The sequence below is a fragment of the Diadema setosum genome, chromosome 2, assembly GCF_964275005.1.
Source record: "Diadema setosum chromosome 2, eeDiaSeto1, whole genome shotgun sequence".
NCBI lineage: Eukaryota > Metazoa > Echinodermata > Echinoidea > Diadematoida > Diadematidae > Diadema > Diadema setosum.
This window is the reverse complement of record NC_092686.1, coordinates 45,076,389-45,093,810: the sequence shown is the minus strand read 5'-3', so window position 1 is coordinate 45,093,810 and position 17,422 is coordinate 45,076,389. Positions and strand designations below refer to the sequence as shown.

The 17,422-nt window shown below is 38.4% G+C and overlaps 1 protein-coding gene across 4 annotated transcripts in view; it reads right to left on the bottom strand.

Annotated features, from left to right (window-relative positions):
* Window positions 1-17,422, bottom strand: part of LOC140246310 (filamin-A-like) — a 141,928-nt gene that overhangs the window by 43,308 nt on the left and 81,198 nt on the right. For 3 of the 4 annotated variants that reach the window (XM_072325778.1, XM_072325780.1, XM_072325779.1), the window contains exons 10-21: window positions 16,960-17,226; window positions 15,422-15,615; window positions 14,648-14,905; window positions 13,953-14,070; window positions 12,904-13,146; window positions 11,244-12,116; window positions 7,660-7,836; window positions 6,739-7,062; window positions 5,879-6,049; window positions 4,498-4,621; window positions 3,521-3,677; window positions 2,222-2,411 (exon numbers count right to left, since the gene is read on the bottom strand). In XM_072325778.1, coding sequence (XP_072181879.1) covers window positions 2,222-2,411; window positions 3,521-3,677; window positions 4,498-4,621; window positions 5,879-6,049; window positions 6,739-7,062; window positions 7,660-7,836; window positions 11,244-12,116; window positions 12,904-13,146; window positions 13,953-14,070; window positions 14,648-14,905; window positions 15,422-15,615; window positions 16,960-17,226 — 3,096 coding nt within the window. The remainder of the gene's footprint in view (window positions 1-2,221; window positions 2,412-3,520; window positions 3,678-4,497; window positions 4,622-5,878; window positions 6,050-6,738; window positions 7,063-7,659; window positions 7,837-11,243; window positions 12,117-12,903; window positions 13,147-13,952; window positions 14,071-14,647; window positions 14,906-15,421; window positions 15,616-16,959; window positions 17,227-17,422) is intronic. The other variant, XM_072325781.1, reaches the window with a different exon arrangement.

Here is a 17,422-nt window from a genome sequence, read left to right as displayed (position 1 = left end):
AAATAAAAAAAACAAAACAAAATAAAACTACACGATGAATTTGCTATCAAAATCATTGGAACTCAAATAAGTCTAAAAAGCTTAACAGAGATGAAAATTGGTTTGGTTTCTGAATGATATGAAAAATAGAAGAACACTGCAGTATATCTCTGTCCGGTAATTGACCTTCTCTTTTATCCAGTCTAGCAATTGTCACCTTTAAAATGAAAATAGGGGCTTTGGGAGGTGTTATCAAACAGAGAGCAATGTGCAACTAAAATCTAGTCTAAAACCAAATCCCATAATGCACCATTACATATATGTGATAAGGGTTGCAATATAATAATTTTTTAGATTAAAAAAAAAACCTAAATCTTGTGCATGTTTTGAAATGAGAGGCTTTGTCACCAATAATCTTCCTAAGGAATTTAAAAAAAAAAATAATAATCATGCCACATACAAAGACTCTAACACAATGCAAATGAACCAGAAACTACTACAATGTACATATAAAACAAAACTCTAGCAAAGTAAAGATGAAGCTTGTGATTATTGATATCTTATGCAATTTACATACCCATCAGTCAATTGAACTGCAAATGAATGCTTACGCAATTTGCCAATTCCATGCGGCAGCTACCAAATTTGCTTTTGTTAAAAACGTATGTTTTCAAATTGCAAGATCCATTCCTCTCATTTCCCTCTTGCATACTCTAGCTACCTCACTTTTATGTATCAACTGAACAAAATGGAATACAGAGTTTATATTGCCACTTGATAAAGCTTTAAAATATGAAGAAAGAGATCCCCGCTATGAACAAATTTACAGTACTACTGTATTAGCTTCTACAAATGGAAATTCTGAATAGGTGCATCCGGTGACCAATCAGATATCATCAAGTACTGGTTACAGAAACAAAAAAGACGCCAAACACATGCAATTACATACACATACAAGCACAAAGGATAAGAAACACTATGGATGATAGACTGACAGTGAAAAGGGGAACACATCCTAAAGAAATTTGTTTTTGAAAAATCTACCAAAGTCTGCTACTGAACAGAATGCTAGCAAACAATGTGACAAATATTCTTTGACAGAAAATACATATTACTGCCTTGATTATTAAATGCAACAATGCTGAGATATGATTACGTAATTCACATAGGTATATGTACATCAACACCCAGTTTTCTTGAGTATATCATACGCAACATCAAATGCTCTACTTGGGCTGGACTTCAGCCTTTTCATCAATAATATGATTACGGCTTCAACATCTTGGGATAAAAGCAGAAACCTGAATCAACATAATACTTGTATAATTGCACATAATGTAATATCAAAGATATGATGCATGCATATTCTAGCCAAACATTCAGAAGCTTTGGTGTTCTTTCTTTCTGGTTCAAATCCTTTCTAACAGAGTACTCCAAGCACATATTCATTCTTTTGAAGCAAAAATCATTTTACTTTTCATAATGACTCTCTAAAAAATAATGTGAAAATATTTACTCAACCTAAAAGTCTTTGATAACATCCAGGTTGTACTTGACCCAAGTCTATTAGTCAAACCGTAGGACAGCTCACTATTTGCAAATCGTAAGGTGCTCTACTATAATTAGTTACTCAAAGGCAAAATGCAAGTAATCAATACATACTATGTATATATTTTCATATTATACACATCAATCATTGATATCAAACTGGTTTAACAGCTGCATCCAAATTTGTGTACATAGCATGGGTGCATAGTTTTTATTTAATATCAGCCAAAATGACCCTCTAAATCTAAAATCTTTGCAGCATTTGTCTCTGGGTATATCCCTTATGAAGCATAAGACATTACAAAAAAAACAAGAAACAAAGGCAAAAATCATTTACAGAGCAAACAAGAAAGGCTCACAAACAAAAAAGAGAAAAACTCCACAAATTTGCCTCACATCATTTATCACTCAAGAAGCTATTTTATTCCTGGAAGCAACACAATGCCAGCATACATCATCTAAATATCAGCTACTTACAATCCAAAGCTCAAAAAATGTTTGCATACTGGCATAAGAAAACAGGAATCAGACTCGTATTCATATGCAATTAAGCCAACTCACCAGGAAAAAGAAAAAGAAAAGAAACAAGGAAGAAAAACAGAGATATGATGTGTTTGCCAACCTTGGAGAGGAAGCATTATAAATCATTTTCATGTAAGAGTCTGTATTAGAAGTCTAGAGTTTATGACCTTACCCATAATGCTGCACTTGCTAGCATCTCCAGTTGGGCTGGTCTTGACACTGAATGGAGAGGCGGGTACGCTCTGGCCACCGTACGTGACAGTCACAGTGTATTGACCAACATCCGTAGGCACATAGGAGATAGTGAAGGTTCCATCGCCGTTGTCGCGGATATCTGGCTTCACTGGTTTGCCATGGCTATCCTGGGAAAGAGCAATATTTTATAGGAAAGATACTTTCTTAACCGTTGACTCTAATTTTTCTGATTCATTTTCCACTTGCAATCACTGTGGTGACAATCATTCCAATGGAATTCTCAGAACTTTGTTTTTTTCTATGCTGTGCAGAATTGAATGGTGACTTGTCATCAACCCATTACTTTGCATATGTGGTAATGATAATAATATCCTTTTTTGAAAAAAAAAAAGAGTGAAACTTTACATTTCCAATTTCGATGAAAATCCTACTAGCCCGTGTACCTGATATAGCTATATTTATCATAGCTAACATGAAGATGGGATAAACTTGCACTTTCTAAACAGCATACATGAGTGTTGGGGTTGGATTTGTGATGTAGACACAATACGTCATGTTGAAAAAATGTTGGTGGGTAACACATACTCCCTATCACATAAAGGATTTTAGAGCAGAAAATATGAAACATGTTTACAAATATGCTCTGAGTACATACTTCTGGTGTCTGACATTACAGCAAAGACAGGTAAAGACCGATTTTCGTAGATGATGTTAGCTTTTACAAATATGCAATGCCTTATGGCATATCTAACTCTTGGATTGATAAACATATGACCTAATGAAGTATCATTTTTAGTGCACTGTTCGAGTAAGGAAGAATGAAAATAACAGTGTGTGATCCCTTTGTAGAATGATTATATTTCCTTCACATTACTTCCTGAACCATAAATTACTGACTCAAATGAATCCACTGATGAGCGAACAAACAAACAAACGAACGAACAAATTGGTAATGAAAACATATCCTTCTCTCTTGGCGGAGGTAATGAGGTCTTATATTATTCAGGGTAGCCTTGCCAGTGTTGCCACTGCTCTACCAGAGGATCCTGCCATTGTTATTACCATAGCATTGCCAGGTACCCATTTATACACCTGGGTTGAGAGGGACACGGTGGGCAGAAACCTCTTGTCCTACAACATGAGCACTTGGCAGGAATCGAACTCCGGTCCTCCGATTGGGAGTCAGAGTTTTATCCACTATGCCACAGCGCCCCCACAAAGGTTTCAGAGGTTCTAAACAATTATCATTTAACATCAAATGAAGCTGTCTGCTCACGGTGATTGTAATGATGAGCTCTGCATCACCAGCATCCTTGGTGTCCACGGTGAACTCTACTGGCAGTGAGGCCAGGACTCCAGTCTTCTGGACTCCTGGACCATCGACCTTGACCTTGGAGGCATCAGCCTTTGGAAGCACACGGGTGTTGAAGGGACTGCATAGGGATAAAGACAAGGAGAATTGAGTAGGCTGACTCTCAAAATAACTTGTGTAAAGTTTTACGCTAACAGGTGACTGCAATGCAGAGCAGTATGGAGGAGGAAAAGTGTTATATTGAGCTCCTCTTCAAAGTGAGTTGCTTGAAGGTTTGCAAGGTGAAGTAAATGAGGGAGAAAAAATTGCTTCTCTTCAAAAAGTAATTGACACACTTTCAACAGCAGATTTCTTTCGCACATCTTGATTGCAGCCTTACTCTGGTATTGAAGAGGCCGACTCACCAAATAAAGTTTTGTATTTACCGGTGGTAGCAACGCAGAGGAGTACTAAGGAGCAGGTTGTTATACCAAACTTATCTTTTAAGAATTATTATTAAATACATTTTAATAGCAGATTTCTTTTGCTTATCTTGATTTACAGCCTAACTCTTTTGTTGAACAGGCTGACTCCCTAAATAACTTGTGTGAAGTTTTGAACTCACAGCTGGCTCTTATGCAGATGAGTACTAAGGAGCAGGGTGTTGTACCAAAATTCTCTTTTAAAAACCATTAATATGTTCATAACAACAGAATTCCCTTTCAAGTCTGACACACACATCATAGTCTCCTGTAACCTGTCTTAAACAAGCATGCAATAATAAGTAAAACTTTGATTGGACAGGTGAAATTTCCATTAATTAATTCATTGAGGACGAGTCACGAGTATACTCAGGCAAGTGTCTATGGGAAATGCGTGTTGTAGCAAAATCAGCCCGTCCTCAAAGAGTTAATATCTCATGAAAACAAGAGACGTGATGCTCTCAGTGTCGTAGCGCTCACCTGTCTGGAATATGTTGGCCACCATAGGTTATATCCACTTGGCAACGGCCCTCCATCTTGGGTGTGTACGTCACATCAAAGGTGCCGTCTTTGTTGTCTACCACCTTGGCCTTTTCGGGGGGTCCTGTGTCAGATCACAAAGAAAGAAAATAAGTTAGCATAGATGAAGACTGCAAGAACAAGGAGATCTAATGCTTCTTAAAAGAGTTCTAGTTAAGTCTGTATTACATATGGTAACATATAAAATAAACTTAGAAAATTGCTACACCTGCATTTGAATATTATAAGACATGTTTTTTTTTTTTTTTCTTTTTGGGGGGGGGGGGGGTTTAATGCATGAACTTCATGTTGACCATTACACTTAATATTCATAACAGCAATTCATATAGTTTAGGTAGCTAATGGAACAACAGAGTTCATTCAAATTGATTAAATTCTTCTGTCGAGTTGTTTTTATTGCAACTAATTGACAAACTGCCCTACTTCAATGTAAATAAGCACCAAATTGATCAGTGTTCTCTTGACATGGCTAGTGATAAAAACACTGATCAATTGGTGTTAATTTATGTCAGTGTGTAGGAATTTGTCAATCAGTTGCAACAGAGTTCATATCATATATATATATAAAAAAAGTCTGTCCATTCCATAACCTTCCTTTTTTTTCCCATGTGTGCTGGTAGGTTTGATACAATGTTGATATCAGAATATGAAATATCTTTAATAATATTATGCTCTATTACACCTCAACTGAAAACTGAACTTCAACCTGAAAACTGAAAACCTCAACTGAACTTAACCCTTTAGCAACTGAAGATTCCGTACATAATGGCCTATTGTTCCCTAAAAGGTACAGCACTATTAATCTCATTTTGATAATTTTCTGAATTATGCAAAATAGTTCTCAACATGTTCATGTTTGTCTATTATAAGATATGTTAATATGAAAGCCTATTAAGACTTTAACAAGAGACTTGCGTGTCAAAGAAGTAATTCTCACACACTTGTGTTGACAGTCGACCTCTTTCATATTATGGAATTATATATTCTATATGAAAACAATAAAAATGGTAAAGCATAAAACTATAGAAAAAAGTGGACGGGTGGTTTCGGCAATTTCAGGGAGTAATAAGACATGTGGTTCTGGGCATTTCAGTTACTAATAGTTTAATATGAGGGTGTTTTTTTTTTTTTTTTTTTTTTTTTTTTGGGGGGGGGGGATCTTTTTCACCACCTGGTAAGTTCAATGTGGTCAAATTCTGAAGGTTCATCAGCCAGAATGGACATGAAACAGAACCTTTTCCTCCCGAAACCATTAGTCATCTACCATGGCTAGCATACAGGTGTAACAGAGGAGTACCAAGCCCTTTATTTTTTTCCTCACCCCTCTCTTGGACGACAGTGACTTCCAGGGGAGCCTTTCCAGCCTTGGTGGCATCCACCTTGAAGGGGGCGGGGACGTTGGACCTGACTGCATTCTTCTCCAGACCTGGACCATACGCCTTAACCTTGCTGGCGTCAATGCTGTCTTGAATGGATGGTCTGAAGGGACTTCCTGTATGGTGGAGCCACGGAGAAAACATGCCGGGAGTGATAACGATTTATCTCATTTACAACAAATGATCTTTAAAGTGTATAAAAATTAATTTGCATACAGACTTTTCAACATCTGCATGATATTAAAAAATATCGTCAGCTCAGAACCAGAAGGGCGCTATCGCGTTCTGAGATTTGAGCCTAAAGGAACATAACGCAATCAATTTTCATGAAATAAAAGGTTTATTCAATCAAAAGTGGGCAGATTGTGAGCATTGTTCCACATATGGGGCAAAATATCAGTGCCCTTGTGGTTTTAATTCTAACATTTTACTGAAAATGAAATAATTCCAAATTGACACCATAATGTAGAGGAGATCAAGCTCTACAACATGATGCCAATATCTACAAATTGAAATTTTTAAAAAGTTTGGAGTACAAGCTTAGTATTTGATGAAATCACTAATGCAAACACAAAACTGAAAAGAAGATGGCAAGAGTCACATGTATCACTATGGGAAGGTATGGTAAGGATCTTTCTAATTTCTGCTCAGCCATGATAATTAAATTTTCACTGAAAACTGAATCCTGTTGACAACATTGTATATTTTTTTTTTCTGACTATATATGCCTTACTAATTCCAAACATAAAAGCAAATATCTTTAATTAGTCTTGTATGGATACCCTGTTGCCAAGACAACACTGACCTGGGATAGCCTCGTCGGCAAAGGTGACATGGACAGCGTAGTCTCCTGGAACCTCGGGAAGGTATTCCACAGTGGCGGTGCCATCCTTGTTGTCCACACAGCTCATCTTGGGTTCCGAGGGTCCCTCAATGAGGATGCCTAGCCCTCCCTTGCCGGCGTTCCTGGTCTCCACCGTAAACTTGGCAGGCTTCTTGGTCAGACCGGCCTCTAGACCAGGACCATAGGCCTTGACCTTGGAAGCGTCATGGCCAGGGACGGCCTGGGTGGTGTAGGGCGACTTGCCAAGTGGCTGGCCAGCAAAGGTGACATCTACCTTGTGCTCACCTGATGATAGTCAGAATAAAGAAGAAAGAGATACTTACTACGCCACAGTCTCCCTCTGAGAATAGCAGGCAATTAAGGGGTCATTACAAACTCATTCTTTATAGTAACTCTGTTGTTGTCAGGGGATACTATCCCATTGTGTCTTTTGGTGAAAATATGTATCTCTTAAAGAATCAACATGATTATCTTTGGAGAATGCTTGTATGTTACAAGCAGTAAATGGGGTGCACCAATTTAGTCAGCTCTTTTTAAGATGAATTTCCATCTGTTTCAGAGATATATTCTACACAGCCATGATGCATTACAGGAATCAATATAATCAAATGGTTATGAGTATTCATGATGCTTACACTCAAACTAGTAACATACTGAAGGTTCAAAGAGAAATCATCAAAACACAGCTCAAGAAAGGAGAAAGTAATGGGTAATTCTGGTAACAGGGAATATCAATGCAAACATTGGTTTCCAAAATACCCCTCTTTAAATAGCCTTCCTCCCTTGTTATGTATACATCTTCAGATAGCATTTCCAAGTTGCCATGGGAACTCCCAATGACATAAAACTGCTTTGGATAGTAAAAAAAGACAGGTTACACACCCTGCTCCACAGGGGTGTAGCTGACAGTGCAAGTCTTGTCCTGGTTGTCCTTCATGGTAGGCTTCAGTTTCTTGCCCGTCGGGGTGGTTACGTCCGTTTTGAGAAGCGATGTGTCCAGGGGTGTGGGCAGCTGGGTGGCATCCACCTTAAAGTAGGTTGGACACTCGCAGAAAACAGCTACAAGTCGAAGAGTAGTAGAACAAAAAATGAAAAGGATTAAACATGTTATTGTTTACAAATTCTTTTACATATGGTAATCAAAAAGAGAATAAAGCATGTTCTACACATAAAATGTTCTAATGTTTAACTTAAGTTTAAGAAATGACAGGATTTCGGAATCCTCACTTTGGTACATATTGTGGCCAACAATTTTCATTCTTATGCAAGAGACAGCCACTAGTACTAGATATCTGGATTGCGTCATTAACAGATGGTAATTTGGAAACATCTCTCATTCCAATCTAAGCCAAGGTCACACAAACAAAATGATAACAATTAATCAAATCAAACTGAAATAAACTTCATGCCCTTTCTCAGAATTCAAAGATGATTGAGTGGATTTCATATAGGATGGTGTTTAGTACTCATGCATTGCTATAAAATTGGATGTAAAGTTACCTGAAACCCTGCTTAATTGCAGGGTGGAATATTTCAGCATGAAACCATGAGCAAGAAGATACAAAAACATTCAAATACAAGGGTAGATATTATCACTTAAGATGTTTTAAGCACAAAAGCAAACGAGTGTTACCCCTTGACCTCTTTTCATGTTTACTTCTCTTATTATAATTGAATGTAAATGCTAACCACATTGAATTCATTTCACAGACATTGCAGTACTTGGTATTGGAATACTCAGCACAAACAAAGTCAATATCTCCTATATGACTGCTAATGACCATGCAAGCAGCAGCAGCAGGTAGCTTTCACAGGAACAGAACGGGAGGCACTTCTGACTATTCAAGACCAATATCATATGTGACTACAGCTATCAGATGGGTGCAATATATTAGTCCACTTATCATGACATTGCCTTCAAGATGGGAATAGATGAGTGTCCGTTATCACATGATTTGTCATAAGCTGTGTATGAGAAGCTACAATTTACAAGCAACAATCGAATATATGTATACAAGCAGGGGGTGGAAACTAAACTTGACATTCATATGACGGCTTTTGTTCCACATATGTTTGCCATAATAACAGAAAGAAATGAATGCTAAACCACTATATGGATTAAATGATTATAAATACATGGGTACAAAAGCAATTGATTCTTTATTAACAGGCAATGAAACAGATGGTCATGCCAATACAGTCTTACTTTATTAAAGCAGATACAAAGAGCTGAAGCCACATCGGAACATTGAAAAAAAAATAATACAATTTTTTTTCTGACAGGTATACATGGGGTGCAAACTAGTGAAATGAAATAGTGTGCTCAGACTTCCACTTTAGTAGTAAATGATCACTATATATTTGTGACAATCATGTGACAAAATTATCAGACATAATAAAGTACATTAAGGAAGAAAACTCTATCTGTTAAATGAGAGAAGCAGACAAAATAGCAACAAGATTTCATAACAGCACATTTCAATCAAAAATATATGTTGTATTTAGAATCCTCAGTAATGACAAACAGTTGTGTATGCCCATAATGAAGAATTTGTTCTTGTTTTGTAGAATTAAGAGGCATATAACAAACTAGTGTTTTGTTCATACACTCAGTTCGGCTTGATTGTTATTGTTCTGATGTTGTTGTTGTTGCTTTGTACAGACAGGTATATAGGCTACAAAAACTAGAATGGAAGAGTACAGGTTAGTTAGATCTCACTGATTTCTTTTCATTAATCCATTGCATACTGATTGTGATAAACTGTGAAATAAGTTGTGTTATTCATTATTCAAACTTGTGTGATTGGTTACAGCATGAAAGAGACAACCTTCCACCCTGAAGAAAAACATTATCAGAGATGTGTTAATCAGAAAATGGATCACAGCCCTGCAAAAGTTCTGTCAAAGTCAGTATATGAAAAAAAAAAATAACCTGCACCAAGTTAATTCAACCCTCACCATATGAAGTAACTCTTGAGCCAATATTATTTAAGGATGGATTTATTTCTGACATGTGACAAATACTGAAATTCTGGGTCAAATAATGTGTCCCTTGCTCTACACAGTGTTTCTTGTCATTCTTAGGATTGATACACAAACAAGGAGGCACAAAATTTCCAAATGGTGACCAAAGTTCCCATTCACAATGAAGTCTTGATCATAATTTATGTGAGGGAATCATTGAAAATTACCCAAGTGTGAAGACATCTTCACAAATTCATGTTCCAAATGGAACTTACACAATCATTTCTTTTGGCTACAATGAGTAATGAGAAATATATATGTATACTATTTTATACAAATGCAAGACAAGCATTAGAGCATAAGACTCATTTATATTTTCCTACAAAATTCTGAGGTACTATTTTTATTTCACTGTCGAGTGAACCGAGAGATTGCACCAAATAAAAATTATATTCCATGTTAGAAATATCCATATTTAGTTGATCTTCATGATAATCTTGCTAATGAGTATTCAAGTGCCAGTCACACAGCCTTTAGCATACAGCTATAGTTGAGTCATGTTGAACTGAACACCTGCCTGAAAAAAAAAAAAAAAGTGAACTTCCTGCACACCCGTCTGAATGACTGTATTGTATTTAAAGACTGCCATGAATTGTTCATTATCAAACCATCAATATCACTATCCTCTTAATGTCCACTCTTTACACACAAATCTTACACCTTTCAATTCTATTCCTGCGTTTACCATAAAAATGTATTACCTAAAACTGTATGATACCCATAAAGTCACAGTACTATGCTCTTAAAGTAAGTGTTCTAAAATGTATCATCAAAATAAAGTAATACTAACCAATTAGGTGCCTTTTAAGTAGCACTCTGAGTGTGTTTCTTTTCTTTTTCTTTTTAGAAATGGAAACACTTTTTAGGTAGCATCTTGCTTTGGTCCACTTCTTTGCAGCATTGTTCAACAATTTTGTCAACCAAATTTTGCAGTAAAACATGTCACCCAGTATAAAACACTAAAACATTATTAATGTTGGTAGAATGTGAACGTGTGTTATTTGGTGATAAAGTACACCACAGAACATGGGAGTTTTGATTTGAAGTCACATGAATTGATATCCTTTGATCTCGTCATTGTTGTAAGTCTGCAAGGAAACACAGCAATTGCTCAACAAGTTTGTGTTACTGTGTAAGTTCAGTGTTACCAGTAGTACACACAACAGTCTTTATTACAAAACACACACCGGCATTAATATATCAAACTATAGCAGGAGATAGGTGGATGTCAATACTATTTGTTGGATTTTTCAGTGCAGGATAAAATCTTTTGTTGCCATGAACACCAAGACTATACGAAAGACAGTACTAGAAAAGAGCAGATAGAGTAATATGCGATAAGGAAACAGAGTATACATGTTTTGATGGAAGAAACCTGTGGTGAGCGAGAGAAGCTTGAGTGAATTTTTTAGCAACCCAGACCAGAGGTAGCAATGTTTTACCCTCATCGAGACCTGCTCCGTCCAGCACAATTTTTTCCAGATCAATGGGGTCCTGGACCTCAACGGCCTGAGGAAAGATGGGGATGTCCTCACCACAGTAGATGGCATCAAGGGTGTTGGGACCGGTCTTCTCTGGGAAGTAGGTCACCTTATAGATGTCTTCTTCCACTGGCTCCACGTTTACCTTGAGGATGTCACCATCTGGTCCAGTGGCCATGACTTTGACAGGGAGATCAGTGTCTTGATCGTAGTCATCAAACGGCGGACCGGCATCTCGGCAGTCGAGCTCAAAGGTACAGGGGAAGTCCATAAAGGCACCATTGACAAGGCCGGGACCACTCGCCTTCACCTTGGAAGGGTCGACCACCTTGGCCGCAAAGGGCGAGCCCGGGATGTGCTTTTCATCAAACGTGATGTTGATGTTGTAGACGCCGACTGTGCTGGGGGTGTAGAAAACAGCGCAAGTGCCGTCTCCGTTATCCTGGCAGTCAATTTCGGCCTCGCTAGGACCTTCGATGGTGACGCCCAGAGCGCCTCGACCAGCCTTGCGGATGTCGATCATGAAGTCGGCGGGCTTGTCCACCCGACCAGATCTGAGACCATCACCTTCGGCGAGGACCTTGGAAGAATCCGGCTTGGGAATGCCAGTGAGTGATATTGGTTTGTCTAGCATGGGGCAGCCGCCATACTTCATATCCAGCTCATGTGGGCCCTCTTTGGTCGGAGTGAACCTACACTCAAATCCACTCTCCACGGGAACCACATTGACAGGAACTATTTCTCCGTCGGGATCTGTCAGGAATGCTTCAAGCTCCCCGTTTCCAGCCTGGGAGGTATCAACCTTAAAGGCATTTTCTTTGCCTACTTCTATGCCTGCAAACAATCCATGCGCAACAGATGAAGACAAAACAAACATTAACATGCATGGGACTGACCTCATTCCAGGTCAATGAAACAAATGAATAAGACGGGTCTGCGGCAATCATGCTGTTAACTGGGGTAATTTGACATTGAGAAAGTTTAGAAATTAATTGCTGGCTGTACAAAAACATACACAATTTAAAGCATTCCATTTGGTGACCAAACCTGGCAAATATAGCAAAAATCACTGTCATTGCAGTGGTGTCAACATAAAATATTCACACATCTTATGAAGTGTGCGTAGTAAATGGAGGGTTTATTAGCGATATATGAACTGCATGAACAGTGGGTAGGTACAGGACTAAAAACTGGGATTGTGTAATTTCATCATGCCTTTCATAATCTTCATTTATCATTTTGATACAGACAAAAGTAGTGCCTAGATTGATATAAACTAGAATTCATGCACTTGCATAACAGCAATAAAGAAGATATAACTTTAGGGAAAGGATAACATCAACCTTTGTTTGATACATATCTCACTTTCCTCTTTCCCTTCCTCCCCCCCCCCCCAAAAAAAAAGAGAAAAAAAAATCACCACAATTTTGCAAGCCTCTGATTAAAATCCCCTTGAAATTAGTCAGAACATCAACAATATCACCCCTCACAGCAACATAACATCAGCACCTAAACATAACAAGCAATCACATGACACTAGCAAACAAAACAACAAACCTCGGGTGGAGTATGAAAGAGGAAATATTAGCATGCTAAGAATCATGCCGTAGTGTCTACTCACTCTCTTGCAGCTCTGCGATCTGGATCTTGCCAACCTCGACGTCCGGCACGACGCCGACGTTGATGGGGCTCTGCGGGATCTCTGTGCCGCCGTACTTGACACCGACGGTGTAGTCGCCGGGACCTTCTGGGGTATAGTCGGCAGTGAAGGTGCCATCTCCATTGTCCTTGACCTTCACAGGAATCTCCTTCTCCTTGGGACCATTGACTCCTGGCTTGGACTTAATGGACACAGCAATAGGTGCTGTGGGGGGGGGGGGGAGGGGTGGGCGGCAAGGGAGGAATGGGAATGACAGGTAGAAACAGTTAACTTCAAAGTATGTGCAGACACCGAGTTTTTTCACACAGTTTTAGGGGCGGATTCAGAAATTCTGTTAAGGGGGGGGGGCACCTTTACAAAATTAAAGGAAGGGGCACATGCGCCCCCCTCCATTTTTTCTTATTTCTTTTGTTTTAACAAAGAGGAAGGAAAGCGTGCACCCGGTGCGCCCCCGCCTGTATCCGCCAATGAGTTTCTGCATGTAACACCAGCACTAAAACATTTAAGACACAGAATTTCTAACATGCAATATTACACAGCATATCAATACAATGTAGGCAGGAATCCATCTATTTCTATCAGGAAAAAAATAAGAAAAATGAGGAACTACAAGAATACCCACATTGGTTTTATATTTCTTTGTCCTTTTTAGCAGGTGTTATATGAAAACTTGTTCACATTAAGAATGAATTTCCACAATTATTAGACAAGGTCATATTTCATTTCATCTTAATCTATAATGAGGATTTGGGGAATTGTTTCTTGTTCATTTTAGATTTTAAGTGTCTGTCAAAGGAAATTGAAGGGACTACAGAGTATATCTACATGCATTTCCGGCCTACTGTTCAATATTGTTTTACATCACTTTATTAGGATATTGCTTGTTGGTTTGTTTGTGTGTTTTTGCTTTCTTTTTGTTTTGTTTCTACTTTACAAGGGCTGAATTCTAGGGTGTTTGGTGATTAAATGATGATGTATTCCAGCTCATGACACTTTGTATGATACGATACCTTTGCCTGCCTCTTTGCAGTCCACAGTGAACTGGGTTGGGGTCTTGGCCTTCACCATGCTTGGTTCAACTCCAGGACCATACACCTTGACCTTGCTGATACCACCACCAACAGACACCTGTGGTTAGAAGAACACACAGTCTGAAACTGAACACATCATCCCAAGAATATACAGGTAGTGCCATAATAATATTGGCATTTATTACCATACAGCTATCCTTCGAAGTTTGAAGTGGGACAATTCACTGTCTATTAAACTGGTCATCATGGAAAAAAATAATAATAATAATTGTTGATCAGAATTAAAGTAATGAAGTAAGCGACCACATAACATTCCACATAAAAAACACACAAGGAAGATATCACTGTTGTACTTAACACCATTTTCTCTTTGTAGTGGTGTGTATTAAAATTAGTATTTTTCCTTCTTTTTGACCCTTTTTTTTTCAACCATAATGATGGGACTTCATGTACTACAGCTCGAGTGGTATTGCAGGTCAGAAAATATCTATAAAAGAAAATTAGTGATTGTGATAAGAAAAATATTTTAAGACACAGGGATATTCTTAAAGTTGTAATATTCCTGTTGCCATTTATTTACAATAATCTGAAGGCTGGGAACTACTCAAATGTGGCTTCATCACACCTGCTCAGAATACAAGGACTGGACACGCATAAGCTAACTTTTACATTACCTTGAAGGGGCTGTCTGGAATACTGACTCCTCCCCACGTGATGGCGACGGTATGCTTGAGGGGGTGCTCTGGGGTGTAGTACACGGTGTATGTACCATTCTTGTTGTCCTTGACCTCCGCCTCGACCTTGTTACCCCACTGGTCTTTGATGTCGATGATGAGTTCGGCTTTGCCTGCCTGCTTGACGTCGACGGTGAACTCGGTTCGTTTCTTGATCTCGATGCCGTCTGGCTTCAGGCCTGGTCCAAATGCCTTCACCTGAAGGAGGGCAAGAGACAGGAAATATGAGGCATGGTAGGAGTTGTGTTGCCTGGCAACACAATCCAAGCTGACCAAGAGAAGATAATTATACACACATACATACAGGCAGAAACACACACAGATACAAAGAGACAGACAGGGAAAGCACTCTGTCTTGGCTGCAATAACATCCCACCAATAAATCTGATCCATCAATTATAGGCAGTTTGTTTCTGCCAATCAAGAAAATTATCTTACCAAAATATGATTTGACCATAAATGCAAAAGCTATGTTCGTCTACCCAAATACACTGTCAAAACAAAAGCTTCCTAGATGACAATCAATGTCAGTGGGTTTGTTTGTTTGTTTGTTTGTTTGGTTTTTTTTTTTTTTTTTGGGGGGGGGGTTGTGTGTGTGTGGATATCATCATATCTTGTCAAGATAAAAGAGACTTTTGATATGAATAGACCACCAGTATTATGATTAAAATCACACCAAAATACCTCAAGAGAGAACACTTTGTGTATTTTTACCTTTGACGCATCGAATCCACCGGCGTCGAGCTGAACTTTGGCAATGTAGGGGCTGTTTGGTATATCCTCCTCCTCGTAAGTGACGTGGACTGCGTACTCTCCGGGCACGGTGGGGAAGTACGACACTTCGCAGGATCCATCCCCGTTGTCTTTGCACTTGATCTCCGCCTGAGATGGGCCCTCGATAGCAAACCCTGGTAACAGACCAACACTCATTGTTGATTGGGCAGCTTACCATGGTCCTGATAACTTCACTTTCATTCAAATTAAAGGACAAGTTCACCTTAATTGAGTGACTGCAGCAAATATCAGTAGAACACACCAGTTAAAATTTGAGGGAAATTGGACAATCCGCTCAAATGATAATAAAGAAGTTTTGAAGTTTCTCTGCATCACTGTTGGATGAGAAGACTACTACAGTTCATATCACATGCATAAAATGATATAAGGAAAACACAAAGAGAATTTCACAAAATTCCATCTTTTGGAAAAAGTACACATTCCCTCAACTTGTTGCTGATGTATGTTAATGGTAATATTATTTCCAAAGCCTTCTGAAAGAAGCAAGTCAAGTGTTCTTTTATCATGCGAGAAAAGTGAAAATGTGTTGATATTTTTTTTATTATTTATTTTTTTTACATTTCCTTTATATCATTCTACATATGTATGCATGTGACATCACAAACTGTAGAAGTCTTCTCATCCAGGGATGGCAGCACTAATATTTCAAAAATTCAGAACTTTTGAGCAGATTGTCCAATTTTCCCCAAACTTTCACTGATGTGTTCTACTAATACTGCTGCATTCACTCAGTCCACATTTATACGAAGGTGAATTTGTCCTTTCCTGAATTCTTGCATTAAGTTGTTTTTATTGCAACTGATTGACAAATTACCCTTCACTAACATAAATAAGCACCGATTATTGAGTGAGAAAAATGGTGGAAACAAGATGAAACACATCAACCCAAGTCTTATGCACACAATTTTTATCACGGCTACTACTAAAACACTGGAAAATCAGTGCTTATTTACATTGATGAAGGGAAATTTGTCAAACACTTGCAATCTTCACTTCTGTTTCTGATTAAATATGACAATATGATCTATTCTGACATACCAAAAATCAAAGGAATCATACAAAAATATGAAATAAAAATTTCAATTTATTTTATGTAGATAACTACTGGAAACAGACTTAGGGTTTCAACCATCAATTTTTTTTTTTCTGCTTGAATCTTTGCAGTACAATTCCTCTTTTTTTTTTGGTGAAAAAAAAAACTCAAAAAGGCTCTTTTTGCTTTGTGTTACTCATGGCGAAAGCACCCATAGCCTTTTTGAAATTTCACATATATGAACAGGAATTTTATTATCACCTCACTGCTTGCTGTACATCAAATGAAAGGAAATTTTCATGAATTCATTCCATACAGGTTTGTTGTTTGTTTGTTTTGGGTTTTTTTTTTTTTTTAATAAACAGAAATGATGATTATTTATTATGAACTTTTTAAGACAAAGCAGCATCTTGAGAAATCTTACCAAGTGCACCAACAGCGCCATTGGTTTCCACCGTAAAGTCGCACGGCTTTCCGACCACACCCTTCTCAAGGCCTGGCCCAAAGGCGCGGACGTAGGTGATAGGTCCAGTGGGCTCGGCCCCAATGTTGACGGTGAAAGGGGCCTTGGGGATCGGCTGGCCACCATACTTGATGTTGACGATGTAGCGGCCAGGCTTGTAAGGCGAATACCGGCAGGTGTAGAGGCCCTCGTTGTTGTAAGTCGTCTTCACGGGCTCATCAATACCACCTAGTTACAAGTAACGGTCATTTTGTGAGAAACAGAGGCATGGCACAACAGCATGGTGATAAACAGGATTAGACACAAGGGAAATTGAGACAAATACCAAGAGAGACAGACAGACAAACACAAAGGGAAAGTGACAAACATACACACAGACAGACAGGAAGACAGAAAAATAGTCAGACAGACAGATAGACAGGCA